The following is a 26,941-nucleotide window of genomic DNA, read 5'->3' as shown; positions in this document are numbered from 1 at the left end:
CAGTCCAGATGCGCAAAGGTCTTAGAGACTTACCAAAAAAAGACATACAGCTGTAATTATTGTAGGATTACATTGCAGTAGGGATTGTCAGAGATAGTGTAACTATGATATGGTCAACAACATCACCCCACAGTACAGCACAGGGGACTACAGTAGGGAGTAGCCAGTGACTAACAAACCAGCTAGGTGTTGAGAGGAGTGGCCTACTACTGCTATAAACCTAACCTAGCTGTTTAGACCCAGCGGGGCTGTGTAAGCATCACAACAAGCCCCACAGCACAGGAACTGCAGTAGCTGTAGGGTATCTCGCTAACCAGTGAATAGATACTACTTCTATAACCTGGCAGTTTGTTACCCTGGTGTTGTGTTAGACTGATTACGAGATTAGTCTCTGTGTGCATGGGACTGTTCACATTCCAAGGCCCAAATAAGACTCTGCTCCCCTCTAGGCAACTATCCAGATAGAATAAGTCAACCCCTCTGTGCTCTTTCTACCACAGGCTCAAGTTCATATCAATAATGCTCTCTGTTGTATTGGACAACAATAAAGGAAGCAGTGAGTCAGTGGGAGATACAACTCACTGGCTAACTCTGCAAGGAAAGACTGATGAGCGCTTGTACTATATGAGGTTCATAAATTATCCTGCCAAAATAATTATGGAACTATAAATATTCCTTCCTTCCCTGGGTCTTATTAAAATAGTGGAATATGTTAGTAGAGTTTGGGACTGTAGTGTATTAGAAGCAGGAGACCGTTTAGACCTGATGAAGAGAGACGCCACAATGACTGTCACGTCCTGACCAGCAGAGGGCGTAATTGTGTTAGTTTTGGTCAGGATGTGGCAGGGGTTTTGTGTGTGTTAAATGTTGTGTGGGTGATTGGACTCCCAATTGAAGGCAGGTGTGTTGAGTTGCCTTTGATTGGGAGTCCTATATAGTAGTGTGTGTTTTTCTTTGGGGTTGTGGGTAGTTGTTCTTGCATTGCATTTTGTGTGCCTGCAAGACTGTTCCTGTCGTCGTGAGTATTGTTTATTGTTTTTGCCAGTGGATGCTTTACTTATGTTTATTAAAAAACTATGAGTATCCACATTCCCGCTGCGCCTTGGTCCATCCTTGAAGACAGCTGTTACAGAACTACCCACCAAACCAGGACCAAGCGGCGGAGGAGGAAGGAGCAGCAGGAGTACAGCGTGATGGACCAATGGACTTGGGAACAAATCCTGGACGGAGAGGGACCATGGACTCAGGCTGGGGATTATCGCCTCCCGCAGTGGGAGATTGAAGCGGCGAGAGAGGAGAGGCGCTATTACGAGGAGAGAGAGCGCAACGAGCGCGAGAGGCAGCCCCAATAAAACATTTTGGGGGGGCACACGGGACAGTCGGTGGAGCTGAGGTCGGAACCAGAGCCAGTCGGGATGACATTGGAGGTGAGCGAGGGGTATGAGGCAGAGACTGTGACGGGGTTAATGGGGAAATTAAGAGAGAGAGAGATGAGAGAGCTGCTAGTGTGGTGCATAAAGTACGGCATTCACCCTAATGAGCGTGTCGTGGGAATGATGTCACCTGAGGCAGCTCTCCATACTCGTCCTGAGGTGCGTGCTGGTTGTCTGGTAAAGACTGTGCCTGCGCCCAGAAACAGGCCTCCTGCATGTCTTCCCAGCCCTGCACGTCCTGTGCCTACGCCCAGAACCAGGCCTCCTGCATGTCTTCCCATCCTGGTCAAGCCCGTGCCTTCTCCACGGACCAGTCCTCCAGTGGGTCTCCCTATCCTGGTCAAGCCCGTGTCTCCTCCACGGACCAGTCCTCCAGTGGGTCTCCCTATCCTGGTCAAGCCCGTGCCTCCTCCACGGACCAGTCCTCCAGTGGGTCTCCCCATCCTGGTCAAACCCGTGCCTCCTCCACGGACCAGTCCTCCAGTGGGTCTCCCTATCCTGGCCAAGCCTGTGTCTCCTCCACGGACCAGTCCTCCAGTGGGTCTCCTTATCCTGGTCAAGCCCGTGCCTCCTCCACGGACCAGTTCTCCAGTGGGTCTCTCCACCCTGGTCTCTCCTGTGCCACCTCCTCAAACCAGGCCTCCAGCGGGTCTTCCCAGACTGGTGAGTCCAGGGCCTGCGCCAAGAGCCAGGCCTCCTTTATGTCTCCCCAGCCTGGTGAATCCTGAGCCGGATCTGCCCGAGTGGCCCGCCGGTCCTCCGGCCCAGCCCGAGTGGCCCGCCGGTCCTCCGGCCCAGCCCGAGTGGCCCGCCTGTCCTCCGGTCCAGCCCGAGTGGCCCGCCTGTCCTCCGGTCCAGCCTGAGTGGCCCGCCTGTCCTCCGGCCCAGCCTGAGTGGCCCGCATGTCTTCCGGCCCAGCCAGAGTGGTCCGTCTGCCAGGGTCAGCCCGAGTGGCCCGTCTGCCCGGCGCAGCTATCGGCACCACCGAAGTGGGCGACGCCGAAGGTGGAGCGAGGTCCACGTCCTGCACCTGAGCTACCTCCAGGATAGGTGGGGAGGGAGGGTGTAGCACAGTGCCGTCGGTGACGGCAGCCACCCTCCCTTCCCTCCCTTATTGTTTAGGGGGATATTTTTTGTTGTTTGGGGGGTTTGTTTTTTCTTTTAGGTGCATTCCGGGGTCTGCACCTTGAGGGGGGGTACTGTCACGTCCTGACCAGCAGAGGGCGTAATTGTGTTAGTTTTGGTCAGGATGTGGCAGGGGGTTTGTGTGTGTTAAATGTTGTGTGGGTGATTGGACTCCCAATTGAAGGCAGGTGTGTTGAGTTGCCTTTGATTGGGAGTCCTATATAGTAGTGTGTGTTTTTCTTTGGGGTTGTGGGTAGTTGTTCTTGCATTGCATTTTGTGTGCCTGCCTGCAAGACTGTTCCTGTCGTCGTGAGTATTGTTTATTGTTTTTGCCAGTGGATGCTTTACTTATGTTTATTAAAAAACAATGAGTATCCACATTCCCGCTGCGCCTTGGTCCATCCTTGAAGACAGCTGTTACAATGACGACCTGTCATTTTAGAAGTTGAAGGTAGGGGAAACACTAGCTGCATCCCAAATGGCACCCTAATCTTTATATGGTGCATCACTTTTGAGCAGAGCCCTATAGACCCTGGTCAATCTAAAGTAGTGCACTATAAAGTGGATAGAGTGCCATTTGGTACACAACCACTGTGGTGAGAGACACCTGACATGGCCCGTTCTATACAACACAATGGGATTAGCCCCAAACAATGGTAGCACTATGCTCAAAAAGTAGGCACTGTGCATTTAGGCATACTATGGAGTAATAAAACAAAAGTGACCCATTTCACTCCAACAGACATTTATTTTACTGACCATAATTAGCATATGAAATACCTGCATATTATTAGTAACTACATACTATACTACATAGGAACTAGGATCCTATTGGAACATACTGCTATTTGTGTACTGTGTGTAAGGTAAAGGAAAATCTTAATCTATTTCCTGACATTAGTGCTTTTCTTAGCATACAATAATATGAAGGTTCTGATCAGAATATATACATTGAACATTTGATTTAAAAATGTATTAATAATAATAATAATATGAAGGGACAAAGAGGAGAATAAACAAGTAAATATCAGGAAATAAAATACTTATTTGGATAATTATGTAGTCCACCCCATTGTGCCTATTGTCTGCTAAAGCAGCTTGATCTGGTTTTAGAAATCTTTGGCCATCTCATTTGAAATCTTTTAATACCACAACAGACTAGCTATTGATTAAGGACTGAGGAAAAAAAAGAAAAATCTTCCTTCATTTGGAAGGTGTCCAAGTGCTGAGAGAGAGAAAGAGAGACTGTCAGCACACATCAATGAGAGACTGTGGATTGCTACTAGCGTTCCCATAGACTTCCAGTAATTGAGCCAACGACTATCTACATGTATTTAAAAGCGCGGCAGAATTCGCGGCAGAAATATATATAAAGCCTCCTGAGTGGCACAGCGGTCTAAGGCACTGCATCGCAGTGCTTGAGGAGTCACTACAGACCTGGGTTCGATCCCAGGCTGTGTCGCAGCTGACTGTGACCGGGAGACCGATGAGGCGGCGCACAACTGGCCCAGCATCGTCCGGGTTAGGGGAGGGTTTGGCCTGCCGGGATGTCCATGTCCCACCGTGCTCTAGCGACTCCTGTGGCGGGCTCGGCGCATGCATGCTGACATCAGTCGCCAGTTGTACGGTGTTTCCTCCGACACATTGGTGTGGCTGGCTTCTGGGTTAAGCAAGCAGTGTGTCACCGATACAGTGCAGCTAGGCAGGGTCGGGTTTCGGAGGACGCATGGCTCTCGACCTTCGCCTCTACCGAGTCCATACGGGAATTGATGGGACAAGACTAACTACCAATTGCATACCACGAAAAACATTTTTAACTAATATATATATATATATATATACATACATACATACATACATATATATATATATATATATATGTGTATGTATATACATACATACATACATACATACATACATACATACATACATACATACATACATACATACATACATACATACATACATACATACCAGTCAAAAGTTTGGACACACCTACTCATTGAAGGGTTTTTGTTTATTTGTACTATTTTCTACATTGTAGAATAATAGTGAAGACATCAAAACCAAGTGAAGCTGGTTGAGTTAATGCCAAGAGTGTGCAAAGCTTTCATCAAGGCAAAGGGTGGCTACTTTGAAAAATCTCAAATATATTTTGATTTGTTTAACACTTTTTTGGTTACTACATCATTCCATATGTGTTATTCATAGTATTGATGTCTTCACTGTTATTCTACAATGTAGAAAATAGTAAAAATAAAGAAAACCCTGGAATGAGTAGGTGTGTCCAAACTTTTGACTGGTACTGTATATTAAATTACATCATCTTTTTTGCAGGGGTTGCAACAATTTAGAGCCACCTCTGCTAAAATAATATAGGGGAAACACTACCTTAAGAAGCTCTTTAACCCTTCCACACGTTAGAACCAATGCTATTCTTGTCAGTTGTCACTTGAGTTTCCCCCCTATTGAGCAGAGGACAGACAGCGAATACCCTCACCCTCAGCCACTCCACAGAGCAACAATGGCAGGAGGCACTCTGGGAGCCATGGTGTTCTCATAGCAACCTATATTTACACCACTAGGAGAGAGAGACTTGCTTTCTATTTGGTGGCAGCTGGGTATTTATGACATATGCTGCAAAAAGTGAATGTCCCACATGCATCTAGGGGACATTTGAGCTCCACAGAGGCATTTGTTTGCAGTTGCTAAGAGCATGCAGCTTCCTAATTCAGCATATGCCCCCACTCTCAAATTACAAACTTAGACGGGTACAACTAAAGCCCACCCTATTTTATTGCTGAGATGGCAAGGACTTCATTGGCTTTCTGATGATAACAACCTGGCCAGTGAATTCTCTGAAGTGTCCATTTAAAACTGTATTTGGCTCTACTACAATACAATACACCAGTTCTCTGAGAACAGTAACACGGAAAACACCAACAGGTAGACTAAAGTCAAATCAGTATAATCAAATAATGTACCAAGAAGTTGATCATGGTTGTATTGGTTTTTAAAATGAAAACATAAGCCAATGAATATTTTCATATAAACTCAGGAAAAAAAAGAAACCTCACTGTCAACTGCGTAGAATATGTACATTTTACATTTACATTTGTAAAGGGTGTAGAGGGTGTAACAGGGTGTATTCCGTTGCAGTCCAGAGTACTCCAACATCAGACACTCCTCGCCCCGCCCTCCCATGGCCTCTTCCCAAATGCCATGCTCTATCATTACACACCCACACACCATGCTCAGAATACTCCGGCTCGGCTAGCCTTGGACTGTTCCAAAGCTGCTGGTTCTGGGAGGTACAGGACTGTAACAACATCTCTGGAGGAACAAGTGAACCCAGCACCTCTTGCTCTAACATAGGTGCCTTCTGGGATCAATTACTCATTGGTAGCAAGAGAGAGATACATGAATAAGCGAAGAGCATCTCTGGGCTGCCGTTCTCTCTGACATCCACCTAAGGGAGAGGCAGAGGCACCACTTGTCGTACTGTAACAAACCAGACACCACCCCTCTTCCCTTCACAGCAGTCAGAGACATGTAAGCTAGGTGCCTAGGCCTGGTCATCTGCTGCTGACTGGTTGGTGATTCAGGGCTGCCTGGTCTATGTATGACTGGTGGTGAGACATCGCATAAGTAATTACAGCCACAGGAAAAAACAGCCAACATATTCCCTTCAACTAAACACTCTTAGAAAACAGGGTTCTTTGGCTGTCCCCATAGAACCCTTTTTGGTTCCAGGTAGGATCCTTTGGGTTCCATGTAGAACCCTCTGTGGGTAGGGTGTTACATGGAACCCAAAAGGGTTCTAACCTGGAACCAAAAAGGGTTCTTCAAAGGGTTCTCCTATGGGGAGAGCCGAAGAACCCTTTTAGGTTCTATAGAGCACCGTTTTTTCTAAGTGTGTATGCATGCCGCCTACCTAGCGAACAAATAATGACAAAGCATGCTCACTTCAAAGTACCTCAGGAATGTCTTAATGCAACTATTAAATAGAGCAAACACCACAGAGCACCAGCAGTGTTCTGAAGTCATTTCAGAAGTAGGCTATTGACACAACAAATACATACAACTATAGTTTACTGATAAGACACACGGCTGAATGGACCAAACAAAGCCTCTGAAGCCAGATGGTGCAGTGCTGAGTTAATAGGGTAATGCTTTAGCATCCCATATTACTGCAGATACATCTGTGTCCCAAAGGGCACCCTATTTCTATATAGTGCACTACTTTTGACCAGGGTCCATAGGGCTTTGATCAAAAGTAGGGCACTATGTAGAAAATAGGTTGCCATTTGGGAAGCAGACTAAGTCTCTGCTCTAATCCACTGACTGCTTCAGACCACGGTCTTAGACTAACAACTCTCACCTTAGCCATGACCCATGTCATGAGAAGACCTGTCCCCTTTAATAGAGATAGTGTTCCATGTGTGTCTGGACAGGATTCAGTCTCTCTCAGAACCTAATCTTCGAGAATTGCACATGCCAGTGCAAACAAGAGAAGCCTATAGTGTATGGCCTACCCTATACAACAGATCTGCACCCCTACAGTATATAGTGCACTACTTTTAACCACAGCCCTATGGGCCATGGTCAAAAGTAGTGCACTATGTAGGGAGTAGTGTGCCATTTGAGATGCAGACCAGGATTATACTGTATAACCTGGCCCTCTAGACCAGCTTCTGTGTGTGAAACCATCCCTGGTGGAGGGTAATATCCCACAGGACAGGGAGTAGATCACTGAGCAGCGAGGACTGGGGAGGGAGGGCACAGAACAGCAGGAAATAACAATTAGTTTGTTCCATACTCCCTAAGCAGCTCCCTCAATTAACAAAGGTCTGCTGCAGGGAAGGACTCAGAGAAACACATATTATACCTCTACTCTTTTAGCCATAGACACTTCCAGTCACAGAATGAGACTAACATATGATTATGGTATTTGTTAAATAAAGGGAGGCTACTGCAGTAAAGGTGTGAAAAAGGAAACTAGTGTCAGTACTACCATCACCGTATGATAACCTAAAGCATCCCTAGAACTAACAGCTGCTCTTCCTCTAACTCAGAGTCTGCCATCCAAAGTGTGACGGTGCAGGTGAAATAACAATCACAACCATCCAAACCAGCCAATATAAGAACATGGCCATTAACGAACTCAAGATTACGACCACACCTAACCTAATATTTGGGGCTCGTCTCAACTGTACTGTACAGTTGTGGCCAAAAGTTTTGATTATGACACAAATATAAATGTTCACAAAGTCTGCTGCCTCAGTTTGTATGATGGCAATTTGCATATAATCCAGAATGTTATGAAGAGTGACCAGATGAATTGCAATTAATTGCAAAGTCCCTCTTTGCCATGCAAATGAACTGAATCCCCCAAAAACATTTCCACTGCATTTCAGCCCTGCCACAAAAGGACCAGCTGACATCATGTCAGTGATTCTCTCGTTAACACAGGCGTAAGTGTTGACGAGGACAAGGCTGGAGATCACGCTGTCTTGCTGATTGAGTTCGAATAACAGACTGGAAGCTTCGAAAGGAGGGTGGTGCTTGGAATCATTGTTCTTCCTCTGTCAACCATGGTTACCTGCAAGGAAACACGTGCCGTCATCATTGCTATGCACAAAAAGGGCTCACAGGCAAGGATATTGCTGCCAGTAAGATTGCACCTACATCAACCATTTATCAGATCATCAAGAACTTCAAGGAGAGGGTTCAATTGTTGTGAAGAAGGCTTCAGGGCGGACAAGAAAGTCCAGCAAGCGCCAGGACCGTCTCCTAAAGTTGATTCAGCTGCGGGATCGGGGCACCACCGTGCTCCGTGCATGCTCAGGAATGGCAGCAGGCAGGTGTGAGTACATCTGCATGCACAGTGAGGTGAATACTTTTGGAGGATGGCCTGGTGTCAAGAAGGGCAGCAAAGAAGCCACTTCTCTCCAGGAAAAACATCAGGGACACACTGATATTCTGCAAAAGGTACAGGGATTGGACTGCTGAGGACTGGGGTAAAGTAATTTTCCGATTGTTTGGGGCATCCGGAAAAAAGCCTGTCCGGAGAAGACAAGGTGAGCGCTACCATCAGTCCTGTGTCAAGCCAACAGTAAAGCATCCTGAGACTATTCATGTGTGGGGTTGCTCCTCAGCCAAGGGAGTGGGCTCACTCACAATTTTGCCTAAGAACTCAGCCATAAATAAAGAATAGTACCAACACATCCTCCGAGAGCAACTTCTCCCAACCATCCAGGAACAGTTTGGTGATGAACAATGCCTTTTCCAGCATGATGGAGCACCTTGCCATAAGGCAAAAGTGATAACTAAGTGGCTCTGGGAACAAAACATTGATATTTTAGGTCCATGGCCAGGAAACTCCCCAGACCTTAATCCCATTGAGAACTTGTGGTCAATCCTCAAGAGGCGGGTGGACAAACAAAAACCCACTAACTCCAAGCATTGATAATGCAAGAATGGGCTGCCATCAGTCAGGATGTGGCCCAGAAGTTAATTGACAGCATGCAAGGGCGGATTGCAGAGGTCTTGAAAAAGAAGGGTCAACACTGCAAATATTGACTCTTTGCATCAACTTCATGTAATTGTCAATAAAAGCCTTTGACACTTATGAAATGCTTGTAATTATACTTCACTATTCCATAGTAACATCTGACAAAAATATCTAAAGACACTGAAGCAGCAAACTTTATGGAAATTAATATTTGTGTCATTCTCAAAACATTTGACCACGACTGTACACAGATCAGTCTTCACCACAAACCCACCTACCACACAATCCTCAGACTACACAGTCTGACAGTGGCCCAAAATAGGTCCTGTAGCTTATTGCTCAACTTGTGTTGAAACAGCCCCTAATATCCACCATTCACCTTAGGACACTGCAAGTAGTCAACAGACTGCTGTAGAGTAATGACTCACTTAAAACGTGTTGCCCTCTTGACTACAATAAATTACACAACATTTAAAAGCAATCAATTCCCTAAAATGGTATGCGTGTGTGTGTACATGATTATGATGTAACCTACCAATAAGTTGAAACATATTCTCTTCAAAACTATTCTTACTTGAGTCGTAACTGTGTAAACAATAGTAAAACTAAATAGGGCAGGTCCCAACAAGTAGAGCATGTGCACTGAAGAGTCCATGGAAGTAATTCATCTGCTGCGTGTGGTGGCAGTCAGAGAACTATTTATAAAGACTAGTGCCAGGCAGTCAGAGAACTATTTATAAAGACTCGTGCCAGGCAGTCAGAGAACTATTTATAAAGACTCGTGCCAGGCAGTCAGAGAACTATTTATAAAGACTCGTGCCAGGCAGTCAGAGAACTATTTATAAAGACTCGTGCCAGGCAGTCAGAGAACTATTTATAAAGACTAGTGCTAGGCAGTCAGAGAACTATTTATAAAGACTCGTGCCAGGCAGTCAGAGAACTATTTATAAAGACTAGTGCCAGGCAGTCAGAGAACTATTTATAAAGACTCGTGCCAGGCAGTCAGAGAACTATTTATAAAGACTCGTGCCAGGCAGTCAGAGAACTATTTATAAAGACTCGTGCAAGGCAGTCAGAGAACTATTTATAAAGACTCGTGCCAGGCAGTCAGGTCATTTAAACCCGATGGCCAGTAAAACAGGAATAGTTATTTCCAGCCATATACCACCGCCAACAATACATCACTTCTCTATCATCTTGCAAAAAGCTTAAAATGATCTTCTCTTGAAAAACAAACAGAAATGCCTGCTCTCAATCCATCTCAATAGAAACGTCAAGGTTATAGTTTTAGGGATACACCTAAAGTATAAATGCGCCAGTATGCTACAGCAGGAAAATAATCCCGCAGCAACAGGAAATGTGAATTATTATGTGGATCATAATGAATTAACATTTTTGTAGGGGTTGACACACATTTCGTAAGGGAAAATCAAGTCTGAAATTTAAATGAGGAAATTACAAACTTCAGAAGACTTTTAAAACCTCAAATACACAAAATGTTTTAAATGTCCCCCTGCAACAGGGTGATCAAATTAAGATCCTACATCTGTACACACAAATGTAAGTAAGGAAAATGAGGGTGGGGCGGGGGACTGCTTAGTGAGCAAAATGTTAATGGCCACAAGCTTTCAGACTTGTGCCTGACCAAAAATACAACCCACTGCACTGGGTGTGTCTCTGAAGCTGGTCTGAGGCCCGTCTGGTCTGGGGAGACAAGCAGGATTGTATCTGGTGCTTAGGGACAACATTCTCTACTGCTAATGGGGAGTGTATTTTAGGTAACACTACCAGGGAACAGACTCAGAGAAGCATAAATGGTTGACAGTCAAAGGGTGAAATCAAAGTGAAGATGCACAGTGGCTTATTATTTCAGATGATCATTGGTCCATATAATCAACTATAAACTCAAAACAGACACTGCGAGTAGTCACTCTGCCACAACTAAAAGCCACTAAAGCATTTAAGCAAAAGGACATGTTAAAATACAGACTGTAATATACTTCATATGGTAAAATATGAACATCTAGTTAAAAATCGAATTTCAAATGTTTACAAGCAATAATAGATAGTTAATTGGGTATTACAGCTGCATGCAACTGAGGAATTCTGCATTTCCAGGCTATATTGCACCAAAGTCTTTTGTGAGGCAGGCAAATGAAACTGGGAGCCCTAAACTAAACCCCACATCAATCTGGAGACAATTTGGGCTGAGACCCATTACTACACGCCTATAGATGGTCCCTTAGCTCAGACAACAACACCAGGCCCAGGCATTTACAGTAGTAAACCACACACACACTGCTAATTAAGACTGTTGGCCCAGGTCTATACACTTCAGCATTTTAGACCTGGGACTGGAATGCTCATAGCCCCTAAAACACACACAATACTCCAATTCACACAAAAGAGAAACAACAAATAAACTCAAGCTAACTCCAGAGCAGTTATACTGTAACTGTATATCACAAGATACAATGAGTATCCACATGGTTGAAACGCATCGAAATAGTAAGCGGGACTATTTTGCAATTGTGTCATCTTCTATATGACAATGTGCAAAATAAATATACACATAAAATTAAACACATACTGTTGTGATCAGGGTTGGACTCCCTATAACGTCCTATAGCACAGTAAGGCAGAGCAGGGCTAGGAGGAGCAGGGCTCTCTGGGCTAGCTAAGCAAAAAAGGCTGGCTGGTGTCTCAGGATGTCTGAACGTTTTGTCCCAAATGGCACCCTAATCCCTATGTAGTGTACTACTTTTGATCAGGGTCCATACATAGCCTTAGACATGAATTACAGACTGCCAATTATCCGCCTGTCTGGCCTTTACAGGGCTTCATTTGGTAAAGTCCTTCATCACTTTGAAACCACATCGTGCTTGAGTAGCCTCCACTAAAATTGCCTGCTCAGATTTCAAAATTTAATCACCCAGGTACCAAAAATGAAATGCTCATCTCCTCAGAAGTGGACTGTGTCCCAAATGGCATCCTAGTCCCTTGACAGGGACCATAGGTCAAAATAGGGCTGGTCGATGAATCAATAATTAATGAGGTAATTACTTCCCTCAATAATGATATAAAAATGTTTAGATTCATTTTCGATAATGTCAATATAGAATAATTAGGTACAGCAGTCCATTTCACCTCTGTGACGCAGCAGGAACGTGCGGAGAAGTGACAATACGCACGTGGAGGTATACGCCCACAAACAAACACTTTGCACCTCGAGTGATGGAGTAGCCATTATTAACCACGAAAAATGAGTGATGTAGGCGGAAACAGTGGCAGTGATAGCCATGGAGACAGAGCAGCTTCCAACGAAGAAACTATTGATAAAAAGGGTTAAACTGTTTCAGTAATTTGGAAGTGGTTTGCCTTTTTGAAGTCCGGCAAAGAGCAGAGCAATGTTTGGTGCAAATTGTGCCGTAGACAGGTGGCTACGAAGTCTGGTAATACGACAAACCTTTTTCAACATTTGAAGCAAAATCACTCTTTGGAACATGCAGGAAGTTTGAGATTGCGCCACAGTATTGATAAACGCCCCTCAAGCACCAGCCAATCTAGGGATGTTTGCCCGAAGCTGTCAACACTGACAGCGTTTATGCCCTACAAGCAAACATCGAAAAGACAAAGACATCACAAATAATATTATGCATTGCATTGCTAAGGACATGCTACCAATTAGCACAGTCGAAAAGGAAGGTTTCAAGAGGCTTATCAATTTAATTGACCCCAGGTACAGTTGAAGTCGGAAGTTTACATACACTTAGGTTGGAGTCATTAAAACTCATTTTTCAACAACTCCACAAATTTCTTGTTAACAAACTGTAGTTTTTGCAAGTTGGTTAGGACATCTACTTTGTGCATGACACAAGTCGTTTTTTTTTGTTTACAGACAGATTATTTCACTTATAATTCACTGTATCACAATTCCAGTGGGTCAGAAGTTCACATACACTAAGTTGACTGTGCCTTTAAACAGCTTGGAAAATTCCAGAAAATTATGTCATGACTTAAAAGCTTCTGATAGGCTAATTGACATAATTTGAGTCAATTGGAGGTGTACCTGTGAATATATTTCAAGGCCTACCTTCAAACTCTATGCCTCTTTGCTTGACATCATGGGAAAATCAAAAGAAATCAGCCAAGACCTCAGAAAAAAAATTATAGACCTCCACAAATCTGGTTCATCCTTGGGAGCAATTTCCAAACGCCTGAAGGTAACATGTTCATCTGTACAAACATTAGTACACAAGTATAAACACCATGGGACCACGCAGCCGTCATACCACTCAGGATGGAGACGCGTTATGTCTCCTTGAGATGAACGTACTTTGGTGCGAAAAGTGCAAATCAATCCCAGAACAACAGCAAAGGACCTTGTGAAGATCCTGGAGGAAACAGGTACAAATGTATCTATATCCACAGTAAAACGAGTCCTATATCCACATAACCTGAAAGGCCACTCAGCAAGGAAGAAGCCACTGCTCCAAAACCGCCATTAAAAAGCCAGACTATGGTTTGCAACTGCACATGGGGACAAAGATCATAGTTTTTGGAGAAATGTCCTCTGGTCTGATGAAACAAAAATGACCATAATGACCATAAAGACCATCGTTATGTTTGGAGGAAAAAGGGGGAGGCTTGCAAGCCGAAGAACACCATCCCAACCATGAAGCACGGGGGTGGCAGCATCATGTTGTGGGGGTGCTTTGCTGCAGGAGGGACTGGGGCACTTCACAAAATAGATGGCATCATGAGGTAGGAAAATTATGTGGATATATTGAAGCAACATCAAGACATCAGCCAGGAATTAAAGCTTGGTCGCAAATGGGTCTTCCAAATGGACAATGACCCCAAGCATACTTCCAAAGTTGTGGCAAAATGGCTTAAGGACAACAAAGTCAAGGTATTGGAGTAGAGGCCGACCGATTAATCAGAATGGCCGATTATTAGGGCCGATTTCAAGTTTTCATAACAATCGGTAATCGGTATTTTTGGCAACCGATTTGCCAATTTTATTTATTTTTATTTTTTATATAAATATTTTTTAACTAGGCAAGTCAGTTAAGAACACAGTCTTATTTTCAATGACGGCCTAGGAATGGTGGGTTAACTGCCTTGTTCAGGGGCAGAACGACAGATTTTTACCTTCAGCTTGGGGATTCAATCTTGCAACCTTACGGTTAACTAGTCCAACGCTCTAACCACCTGCTTTACATTGCACTCCACGAGGAGCCTGCCTGTTACACGAATGCAGTAAGAAGCCAAGGTAAGTTGCTAGCTAGCATTAAACTTACCTTATAAAAAACAATCAATAATCACTAGTTAACTACACATGGTTGATGATATTACTAGTTTATCTAACCTGTCCTGCGTTGCATATAATCGATGCGGTGCACATTCGCGAAAAAGGACGATCGTTGCTCCAACTTGTACCTAACCATAAACATCAATGTCTTTCTTAAAATCAATACACAAGTATATATTTTTAAACCTGCACATTTAGTTAATATTGCCTGCTAACATGAATTTCTTTTAACTAGGGAAAATGTGTCACCTCTGCAACAGAGTCAGGGTATATGCAGCAGTTTGGGCCGCCTGGCTCGTTGCGAACGGTGAAGACTATTTCTTCCTAACAAAGACAGCCAACTTCGCCAAACGGGGGATGATTTACAAAAACAATCGTTGCACGACTGTACCTAACCATAAACATCAATGCCTTTCTTAAAATCAATACACAGAAGTATATCTTTTTAAACCTGCATATTTAGCTAAAAGAAATCCAGGTTAGCAGGCAATATTAACCAGGTGAAATTGTGTCACTTCTCTTCCGTTCATTGCATGCAGAGTCAGGGTATATGCACCAGTTTGGGCCGCCTGGCTCGTTGCTAACTAATTTGCCAGAATTTTACATATTTATGACATAACATTGAAGGTTGTGCAATGTAACAGGAATATTTAGACTTATGGATGCCACCCGTTAGATAAAATACGGAACGGTTCCGTATTTCACAGAAAAAATAAACGTGATAGTTTCCGGATTCTACCATATTAATGACCTAAGGCTCGTGTTTCTGTGTGTTATTATGTTATAATTAAGTCTATGATTTGATAGAGCAGTCTGACTGAGCGATGGTCGGCACCAGCAGGCTCGTAAGCATTCATTCAAAACAGCACTTTCATGCGTTTTGCCAGAAGCCCTTCGCAATGCATTGCGCTGTTTATGACTTCAAGCCTGTCAACTCCCAAGATTAGGCTGGTGTAACCAATACGAAATGGATAGCTAGTTAGCGGGTGCGCACTAATGGCGTTTTAAACGTCACTCGCTCTGAGACTTGGAGTAGTTGTTTCCCTTGCTCTTCATGGGTAACGCTGCTTCGAGGGTGGCTGTTGTCGATGTGTTCCTGGTTTGAGCCCAGGTAGGAGCGAGGAGAGGGACGGAAGCTATACTGTTACACTGGCAATACTAAAGTGCCTATAAGAACATCCAATAGTCAAAGGTATATGAAATACAAATCGTATAGAGAGAAATAGTCCTATAATTACTATAATAACTACAACCTAAAACTTCTTACCTGGGAATATTGAAGACTCATGTTAAAAGGAACCACCAGCTTTCATATGTTCTCATGTTCTGAGCAAGGAACTTAAACGTTAGCTTTCTTACATGGCACATAATGCCCATTTACTTTCTTCTCCAACACTTTCTTTTTGCATTATTTAAACCAAATTGAACATGTTTCATTATTTATTTGAGGCTAAATAGATTTTATTGACGTATTATATTAAGTTAAAACAAGTGTTCATTCAGTATTGTTGTAATTGTCATTATTACAAATATTTTTTTATATATATTTTTTATAATAAAATCGTCCGATTAATCGGTATCGGCCCCTTTGACCCTCCAATAATCGGTGTCGGTGTTGAAAAATCATAATCGGTCGACCTCTATATTGGAGTGGCCATCACAAAGCCCTGACCTCAATCCTATAGAAAATGTGTGGGCAGAACTGAAAAAGCATGTGCGAGCAAGGAGGCCTACAAACCTGACTCAGTTACACCAGCTCTGTCAGGAGGAATGGGCCAAAATCCACCCAACTTATTGTGTGAAGTTTGTGGAAGGCTTTGACCCAAGTTAAACAATTTAAAGGCAATGCTAACAAATACTAATTGAGTGTATGTAAACTTCTGACCCACTGGGAATGTGATGAAAGAAATAAAAGCTGAAATAAATCTTTCTCTCTACTATTCTTCTGACATTTCACATTCTTAAAATAAAGTGGTGATCCTAACTGACCTAAGACAGGGAATTTTTACTATGATTAAATGTCAGGAATTGTGAAAAACTGAGTTTAAATGTATTTGGCTCAGGTGTATGTAAACTTCCAACTTCAACTGTACGTGTGCTCCCTGGCCGCAAACATGGAACAATTTTCCTTCAAGTATAATTGTATGTGTAGCTCACATAATAAAAAAAAATGTAACCTTTATTTAGCTAGGCAAGTCAGTTAATAACAACTTCTTACTTACAATGACAGCCTATCGGGGAACAGTCGGTTAACTGCCTTGTTCAGGGGTAGAATGACAGATTTTTACCTTGTCAGCTCGGGGATTCGATCTAGCAACCTTTCGGTTACTGGCCCAACGCTCTAACCATGGTTTGTTGAGGCATTCTTGAGTTTGAAGCAGATATACACCTTTTAAACATTATTTGATTAACATCGTGATAATTATAGTTATCGAATGAAAAAAATACATAGATATCGTGATAATTTATTTGCCATATCGCCCAGCCCTTGGTCAAAAGTAGTGCACTATACTATATAGGGAATAGGGTGCCATTTGGGACATTCTTCCCTCCCTGTGATTTTTTTACGGGCTCCGTTTCACTTTAAACCTCCCTTCTTGTTCTTGCCATGTAAAATAAATCTGCTAATGCCTCTGTGATAACATTAGCTGACAAAAGGAGAACACCCTAACAAATGGCAGTTGTCATAGTTATCTAAAGAGAACCATTGTACCAACTGCTAAAGGTGCTACCTTTGACATGTTCCGTTGGGAAAAAATTATGATCAATCTAATAACTGAGTCGTTCCCCGAAATGAGTGCCTTTTGCATCCCTTTCATATTTTAAGAAGTAATTGTGCACAAATATTGAATTTGAAAAACCTGTTATATTAAATGAAGTGTCCTTTAATATAGACCATATAGAAATTCAATAAATCTGATTTTTTTATATGACTAAAAACAGCATTTTGACATGTCCCTCTGTGCATCCTCTGTGACTTCCAGGAAGATTTTAACCCACTTAACTTGGAGAAATGTTGGAGTTTTGTTGCTTTGATAGTCATTTCTGAAAACTATTATTTATTTCATGTGATTAGTGATTCATTTTAAAGTGACCATTTTATTTTTTTATTTTTTAAGGTCAACCCTGCTGAACTCTCGCTTTCATTTTTTTTAAGAAACATTGATCATCTAATAGTCAAATCATAGTCTAAAAGCAGGTGAGCTGGTTGTACCCTTTTTTTTACAGTTTTCTGGTGTTTTGTGGTGTAAAACTGAGCGGATCGAGCATAATACATCAACCCTGTTACCCAAACTAGAAATGTTTCAATTCAATTGTTTTTGTGAAGCTTGCATTCAATTGTCCCTCCCTGTTGCACACAACAATCTTCCATTCCTCATTTAATATGAAGTCCTCAATCCTGTTACAGTCAACCCTGTTAATAGGCACTTACTATAGTAATTAGGGATGCACGATATATCGGTGAACATTTCGGAATCGGTCGATATTAGCTAAAAATGCCAACATCTGTATCGGCCAATGTCTAGTTTAATGCCCCGATGTGCAAAACCGATGTCAAAGCTGACGTGCATACATGGCAACTGGAACAGATTGTTTGCATCCATGAGCTAGCTAGCTTTTTTTTTATGACCAGCACTGTAGGTGCGCAAGACAACTTTACCAGCATCATAGCATACATATAGTTGTGACATATGAAATACGAGTGATAGTGTAATAACTATGTAAAAAATGTATGAACCTGTTAAATTACTATGTGACGTGCAGTCATATTCAGGTCCTGATTGGTCAACAAGCTTATTTGACACGTCAAATAGTGTTATTTGACACGTAAAATAGTGTTAAATAGTATATTTTTTGACACGCAAAAGACCCAAACGGCGTTCCATAGAAATCCTGGTTGAGAATGAAACAACTGATCAAACGAACAATGAAACAGCACAGCAAGTAAGTAAAAGAAATAGGTTTTGATTATGTTTTAGTGGTAATGGGGACATACGTAAATGCCAACAAAATAACTTTTTGGTCAGTGTGGTGTGTAATCTTTATTTAACTAGTCAAGTCAGTTAAGAACAAATTCTCATTAACAATGACGGCCTACCCCGGCCAAACCCAGATGACGCTGGGCCAATTTTGTGCCGCCCTATGGGACTCCCAATCACGGCTGGATGTGATACAGCCCAGATTCGAACCAGGGACTGTAGTGACACCTCTTGCACTGAGATGCAGTGCCCTGGACTGCATCCATGTGTGTGCTAACTATTTAACTGTACTAGAATGCTTACATTTACATTTTAGTCATTTAGCAGACGCTCTTATCCAGAGCGACTTACAGTAGTGAATGCATACATTTTTTTCTCCGTACTGGTCCCCCGAATCGAACCCACAACCCTGGCGTTGCAAACACCATGCTCTACCAACTGAGCCGCACATTTTTTTTGTATCGGTATCAGGTTTTTTGGCAAGGAAAATATTGGATATCGGTATCGGCCAAAAATGTCATATGGGAGCATCACTGATTGTAATTTCTTTATTTAAAACTTCTTAGGGATAGTCCCCTTTTCTTTCAATTTTCGTCTAAAATGACATACCCAAATCTAACTGCCTGTAGCTCAGGCCCTGAAGCAAGGATATGCATATTCTGGGTACGATTTGAAAGGACACACTGAAGTTTGTGGAAATGTGAATTGAATGTAGGAGAATATAACACAATAGATCTGGTAGAAGAAAATACAACAGTTTTTTTCTACCACCATCTTTGAAATGCAACAGTTCTAGCCATCACTCTGGTTGTAATTCCGATGGTGTCCACAAGACAGCAGCAGTGTATGTGCAAAGTTTCAGACGGATAACTTGAAGTATGAGCAAACTACATGACATTTAGTGTGAAGTCACCCAGGTACATTCGGGCAAATGTGAAGGAGACATTTACATTCACATTACATTTTTCTGCAAGAATATCGTCAAATCTGTATAATTGGACTTTGAATTAGCTTTTCCAGTATTAGTAGCCATATTATAAGTTCAACATTTGCAAAACACCCAGTTTTCATAACTCTCCATATTCTTATAATTTTTGTCCAAAAGGAAAAGGCTTATTGTCGCACAAGGTTAGCGGCTACATTTTGCGACAGATACAGGGTTCCCCCTTTACTCCCGTAAAGCCCAGCTCATTGGCTATCTAGCTAGCTTTGTTTGACCCCGATTGGTGCTTATTTGACAAAGTTACAGTCAATCAAGTGAAGACCGCCCGCGTCATCGGGTGCCATGAAGGCATCGTTCTCTGACCAAATTTGGTGTCCTATAGGATATACTACACCCCTAATGATATAGTGAAGTCTGGTTATGTTCTAGGATTTCTGAGGAATAAATAAGAATGTGATTTGACTGGTTGAAACAACGTTTACTGTTATATTTTCACAGATTCCTTTCTTTGCAAATTGAACGAATGGAAATACAAAATCGATAGTGCATGCTATATGGACCTTTTTAGGATATTAAAAAGGATTTTCTCTAACAAAACTACACTTTAGTTATCTCTGGGACCCTTTGGATGATAAATCAGAGCAAGATTTCAGAATGTACGTACACATTTCACCTTCAGAGGTGAATTTATCAAACCCATCGCGGTGAAAAAAGTGTTTTGTCGTTAGGAGCTCTCCTCAAACAATAGCATGGCATTTTTTTCGCAGTAATACCTACTGTAAATTGGACAGTGTATTTATATTAACAAGAATTTAAGCTTTCAGCTGATATAAGACACTTATATGTACCGACATTTGTTGTTTCTCTAAAACCTGCGATCGTGACACACGGCGCTGCATGATTTACAACTATCCCATTGACGGGACGCCTATCCCTAAGAAGTTGGGAAAACTTGTTTTTTAATAAGTTGAACGTGCTCTTCACGACAGAAAATAAATGTTGTACAATAAAAAATATTGAAATTAGCCAAGTTACACTACTCAAAAGGCACCTAATCGATGGAACGACCAAACTACTGCTTTTCTTGGCCAGGGATCACTTGAAAAAGAGATTTGAAAAATGTTCAATCAATGGGAACAACCAAGGAAATGGCACCACTGGTCTCCAGAGCGGCAGGCAGAGCAGAGGGGAATTTTCAGCAACTGCTGTCTTTAAATAACCACTATTCATCATGTGCTTTCTGCAACATGTCATAGGAGGTGATTATATAAAAGCCTTCAGCAGGGAGGAGGAGATGCAGGACCATGGGTGCAAAATACAAAGGATTTTGTTTACTTTCAAGTTATAAGGGTTGTGGACTTCAGCCTCCCATAACAAAACCAGTAAATAGATTCTACCACATTATGACACCTGAAGGATAGAACGTGTTTCTGCACAAAAAAAGATACAGAATAAGTATAAAACAATCCCATACAGTACTGAAGTGTCTGATTTACATCTGTAAGAAGATTTGCATTACACTGTATGATGTAATTGTGTAGATTAGGGTAGATTTAAAGTGCAACACAGCAGTTTTAGAGATTATGTTTTGTGTTGCCTTCACCAAAGGGAAGGAGCTGCAGCATATTGAGTCAACAACAACAGAGGTGACAAAAGAACTACAGACACAGTACAAATTCAGTAACAGCCACTGCACAAAAGCTTCTGTTATGGACTGGCCCACAGATGTTTTCCAATCAGTGGTCATAAAAGTATTTTCCATAGAATTCAACTGGAATTCTCTGCCAGTCAATACATACAGTGCTGTATGCTATGGCTTTTGATGTGTCTGCTGACAACAACCTCAACTACAGAGAGAAGAGAAAAATAGTTTTTATGCCTACAACAATTCATGAAGTGTATATTTTTTTGGAAGAATATAGCCTCACATACATACATATATATATATATATATACACACATACATACATACATCCACACACACACACACACACACACACACGTTCAAAAGTTTGGGGTCACTTAGAAATGTCCTTGTTTTTGAAAGAAAAGCACATTTTTTGTCCATTAAAATAACATCAAATTGATCAGAAATACAGTGTAGACATTGTTAATGTTGTAAATTACTATTGTAGCTGAAAACGACAGATTTCTTATGGAATATCTACATAGGTGTACAGAGACTCATTATCAGCAACCATCACTCCTGTGTTCCAATGGCACGTTGTGTTAGCTAATCCAAGTTTATCATTTTAAAAGGCTAATTGATCATTAGAAAACCCTTTTGCAATTATGTTAGCACAGCTAAAAACTGTTGTTCTGATTAAAGAACCAATAAAACTGGCCTTATTTAGACTAGTTGTGGAACAGGGGAACCCAAGAGCAGACTCAGACGAGGAGACTGGATGAAGTAACCAAGGTATTTCTTGAAACACAAGGGGGGGAATGGAGTGCAGGTCAGGGGAAGCTCCGGCGGGTTGCTGGAAACCAGGTGCGGAGGCTGGAGCGAGAGGGGTTGAGAAAGGGTAAGCAGGTCCGGAGGGGAATCCAAGGAAGTAGTAGAGTGGGGAATCCAGGACAGAGTAGCAGGATGACAAGACGTGGGACTGGAGACAGGGACCGGAGTCAGCGTAGGCAGAATGAGCAGAGATTACGATCTGGCAGCGTGGAAGTGACAGGGCTGAGTATTTGTAGAGGTCTTGATTATGGAACAGGTTGCAGCTGGTGGGGATCTGCTCCGACTCCAGTAAACCTGTCTCCACACACACACACACACGCACAGAGGGAGAGAGTACTGGGGGAGTGGCGGCAGGTCAAGGAGACACAGGATAAGCAGTAGAGGGCGTTGCAGGAGCAAATGTGACAGTTGAGTATCTGGAGCATCAGCATTTCTGGGTTCGATTACAGGCTCAAAATGGCCAGAAACAAAGAACTTTCTTCTGAAACTCGTCAGTCTATTCTTGTTCTGAGAAATGAAGGCTATTCCATGCAAGAAATTGACAAGAAACTGAAGATCTCGTACAACACAGTGTACTACTCCCTTCACAGAACAGCTCAAACTGTCTCTAACCAGAATAGAAAGAGGAGTGGGAGGCCTCGGTGCACAACTGAGCAAGAGGACAAGTACATTAGAGTGTCTAGTTTGAGAAACAGATGCCTCACAAGTCCTCAACTGGCAGCTTCATTAAATAGTACCCGCAAAACACCAGTCTCAACGTCAACAGTGAAGAGGCGCCTCCGGGATGCTGGCCTTCTGGGCAGAATGGCAAAGAAAAAGCCATAACTCAGACTGGCCAATAAAAAGAAAAGATTAAGATGGGCAAAAGAACACAGACACTGGACAGAGGAAGATTGGTAAGAGGTGTTATGGACAGACAAATCTAAGTTTGAGGTTTTCGGATCACAAAGAATAACATTTGTGAGACGCAGGAAAAATGAAAAGGAGTGCTTGACACCATCTGTCAAGCATGGTGGAGGCAATGTGATGGTCTGGGGGTGCTTTGGTGGTGGTAAAGTGGGAGATTTGTACAGGGTAAAAGGGATCTTGAAGAAGGAAGGCTATCACTCCATTTCGCAACGCCATGCCATACCCTGTGGACGGCGCTTCATTGGAGCCAATTTCCTCCTACAACAGGGCAATGACCCAAAGCACAGCTCCAATCTATGCAATAACTACTTAGGGAAGAAGCAGTGAGCTGGTATTCGGTCTATAATGGAGTGGCCAGCACAGTCACCGGATCTCAACCCTATTGAGCTGTTGTGGGAGCAGCTTGACCGTATGGTATGTAAGAAGTGCCCATCAAGCCAATCCAACTTGTGGGAGGTGCTTCAAGAAGCATGGGGTGAAATCTCTTCAGATTACCTCAACAAATTGACAAGTAGAATGCCAAAGGTCTGCAAGGCTGTAAATGCTGCAAATGGAGGATTCTTTGACAAAAGCAAAGTTTGAAGAACACAATTATTATTTCAATTAAAAATCATTATTTATAACCTATTTATTTCCTATTCATTTTGCAACTTATTTCATGGAAAACAAGGACATTTAAGTGACCCCAAACTTTTGAACACACACACACACACACACACATACATATATATATATATATATATATATATATATATACACACACACACACACACACACAGTGAGGGAAATAATTAATTGATCCCCTGCTGATTTTGTACGTTTGCCCACTGACAAAGAAATGATGAGTCTATAATTTTAATGGTAGGTTTATTTGAACAGTGAGAGAGAATAACAACAAAAAAATCCAGAAAAACACATGTCAAAAATGTTATAAAATGATTTGCATTTTAATGAGGGAAATAAGTATTTGACCCCTCTGCAAAACATGACTTAGTACTTGGTGGCAAAACCCTTGTTGGCAATCACAGAGGTCAAACGTTTCTTGTAGTTGGCCACCAGGTTTGCGCACATCTCAGGAGGGATTTTGTCCCACTCCTCTTTGCTGATCTTCTCCAAGTCATTAAGGTTTCGAGGCTGACGTTTGGCAACTCGAACCTTCAGCTCCCTCCACAGATTTTCTATGGGATTAAGGTCTGGAGACTGGCTAGGCCACTCCAGGACGTTAATGTGCTTCTTCTTGAGCCACTCCTTTGTTGCCTTGGCCGTGTGTTTTGGGTCATTGTCATGCTGGAATACCCATCCACGACCCATTTTCAATGCCCTGGCTGAGGGAAGGAGGTTCTCACCAAAGATTTGACGGTACATGGCCCCGTCCATCGTCCCTTTGATGCGGTGAAGTTGTCCTGTCCCCTTAGCAGAAAAACACCCCCAAAGCATAATGTTTCCACCTCCATGTTTGTTGGTGGGGATGGTGTTCTTGGGGTCATAGGCAGCATTCCTCCTCCTCCAAACACGGCGAGTTGAGTTGATGCCAAAGAGCTCCATTTTGGTCTCATCTGACCACAACACTTTCACCCAGTTGTCCTCTGAATCATTCAGATGTTCATTGACAAACTTCAGACGGGCATGTATATGTGCTTTCTTGAGCAGGGGGACCTTGCGGGCGCTGCAGGATTACAGTCCTTCACGGCGTAGTGTGTTACCAATTGTTTTCTTGGTGACTATGGTCCCAGCTGCCTTGAGATCATTGACAAGATCCTCCCGTGTAGTTCTGGGCTGATTCCTCACCGTTCTCATGATCATTGCAACTCCACGAGGTGAGATCTTGCATGGAGCCCCAGGCCGAGGGAGATTGACAGTTCTTTTGTGTTTCTTCCATTTGTGAATAATCGCACCAACTGTTGTCACCTTCTCACCAAGCTGCTTGGCGATGGTCTTGTAGCCCATTCCAGCCTTGTGTAGGTCTACAATCTTGTCCCTGACATCCTTGGAGAGCTCTTTGGTCTTGGCCGTGGTGGAGAGTTTGGAATGTGATTGATTGCTTCTGTGGACAGGTGTCTTTTATACAGGTAACAAGCTGAGATTAAGAGCACTCCCTTTAAGAGTGTGCTCCTAATCTCAGCTCGTTACCTGTATAAAAGACACCTGGGAGCCAGAAATCTTTCTGATTGAGAGGGGGTCAAATACTTATTTCCCTCATTAAAATGCAAATAAATTTCTAACATTTTTGACATGCGTTTTTCTGGATTTTTTTGTTGTTATTCTGTCTCTCACTGTTCAAATAAACTTACCATTAAAATTATTGACTGATCCATTTCTTTGTCAGTGGGCAAACGTACAAAATCAGCAGGGGATCAAATACTTTTTTCCCTCACTGTACACACACACACACACACACACACACACACACACACCAAGAATATAAATGCAACATGCAAAGTGTTGGTCCCATGTTTCATTGCATGTTGCATTTATATTTTTGTTCAGTATATATCTGACAGAGCTACAGTAAGAATGTAAAACGGGGGCGGCAGGTGGTTAGAGCCCTGGACTAGTAACCGAAAGGTTGCAAGATCAAATCCCCAAGCTGACAAGGTATAAATCTGCCTGAACAAGGCAGTTAACCCACTGTTCCTAGGCTGTCATTGAAAATAAGAGTTTGTACTTAAATGACTTACCTAGTTAAATAAAGGTGAAAACAGGCTGACTGTCCAATCAAAAATCATCTTCATGCAACGCAAAGGCCTGCTAGGTGGAAAATAGGCTTTCTCCATGTTTCTCTTGTGTCAAGTCACCTTATGACCAAGTCTGTCACCATTCCTCAATATTATGATCATTTGATTGTTTAAACAGTTATTCAAACACAATACTTATTCATATACATATTTGGAGTGGGATGACAAACAACAGTTATTAGAGACCTCAAATTCCTCACACTTACCCTATTGGAGGTTTTGTGGCTGTGTTGACTTCTCCAAAATCCATCTTCTGCATGTGGCACTGACTGTTTTTGCTAATATCCAACTTCAACGGTAAACGTTTGGCTATCCTCAATATTTTCCTTTTGTCCTGTCATCAAGGACACCAAAGCTCTACTGATATCTAAGCCCATTGATATCCAAATAACCGATAGGACAAAAACAAACAAAAAGTGTTATTTTATCATTTATTATTCTTAAACAAAATATGGGTGCTATTTTTCTAATGAAACAATAGTTGAGAATTGTTTGGTTACTTCTAGGCGACAATACCGTCAACACAATGTCAGTAGGCTTGGCTATTTAAAAATAATAATTACACATTAGTTTCACATCAATTGCAAAATAGGATTTACAGGTCCATACAAAGGTGACAGTCATTTGCAGACTAAAGTCCTGCAACATAGTAACAGTTGTCGACACAACAAAAAGTCGCAGCGCAGAGACACAAAGTAACCACTTTAACTTTCAGGATGTGATAGATAGAATAGTGTACTTACGTCGACTCAAACATTGTTTCAATTCATTTTCATATTCTCATAGCAGGTAATTGCAAAGCGATTTCGGAATAATCCGTGTATATACCTGTTGTCCCTGTTCTAGCCCAAGCCCGCCTTCGTCAGCACTCTAACGTCAGTCATGGTCATTGGGAATTCACTGCCAGCTGCAGAAGGCGAGCGAGCGGTAGGACTGGGACTCACACAACGCGACAGTTGTCATAAATCTCTCTTTTTTTTTTTTTTTTTTTACTGAGACCCATATTTAACTTAAAACACACTCACGTTTTGATCGCTGTTTATACATTAATTTTATAAAACTATGCTACTATAAATGTGTAATTTGGGAATAATTTAATATAGCCCTGTGGAAAGAATGAGTCCATTTCGTAGGCAGGCTGTAAAGTTGAACAATCTGGGCATGGCGAGCATATTAATTAAAAGGTTATTTCTATTGAGTTAAGCGAACGCATCGATAATGAAGAATTCACAGTTGCCAATTCCATAAATCTCTGCTTCATCCTATTGAAAATCCAACTATTTGAATTTAAACCGTGGATCCCAGCATCCCTTGCAATAACTTATTCACTTAAACCCCGCCCCTTTCTTTGTATACCACAACAAAAAAGGTCATTCTAACCTTAATTAAATATGACTGGGAGAAGTGTCAAGAATAAGGAGGCAATATATTCCATAGTGCACTAGAACACAGCAAACATGAACAACAACAGTCTAAACATGGCGGAGGGCAATTAAGCAAAATGTCCACTAGATGACAGCAAATGGTCCT

The 26,941-nt window shown here is 42.2% G+C and overlaps 1 protein-coding gene across 6 annotated transcripts in view; it reads right to left on the bottom strand.

Moving 5' to 3' along the window:
* The window catches only part of LOC106579857 (protein cordon-bleu), a 78,231-nt gene extending 51,621 nt beyond the window's left edge, over positions 1-26,610 (bottom strand). For 2 of the 6 annotated variants that reach the window (XM_014160227.2, XM_045702198.1), the window contains exons 1-2: positions 26,155-26,610; positions 25,618-25,778 (exon numbers count right to left, since the gene is read on the bottom strand). In XM_014160227.2, coding sequence (XP_014015702.2) covers positions 25,618-25,670 — 53 coding nt within the window. In that variant the 5' untranslated portion in view covers positions 25,671-25,778; positions 26,155-26,610. The remainder of the gene's footprint in view (positions 1-25,617; positions 25,779-26,154) is intronic. The other 4 variants (XM_045702204.1, XM_045702206.1, XM_045702188.1 and 1 more) reach the window with 3 other exon arrangements.
* Between the last annotated feature and the right edge of the window lie 331 nt (positions 26,611-26,941).

Source organism: Salmo salar, chromosome ssa02, assembly GCF_905237065.1.
Source record: "Salmo salar chromosome ssa02, Ssal_v3.1, whole genome shotgun sequence".
In the NCBI taxonomy this organism is placed as follows: domain Eukaryota; kingdom Metazoa; phylum Chordata; class Actinopteri; order Salmoniformes; family Salmonidae; genus Salmo; species Salmo salar.
This window is presented reverse-complemented; position numbering and strand designations above follow the sequence as displayed.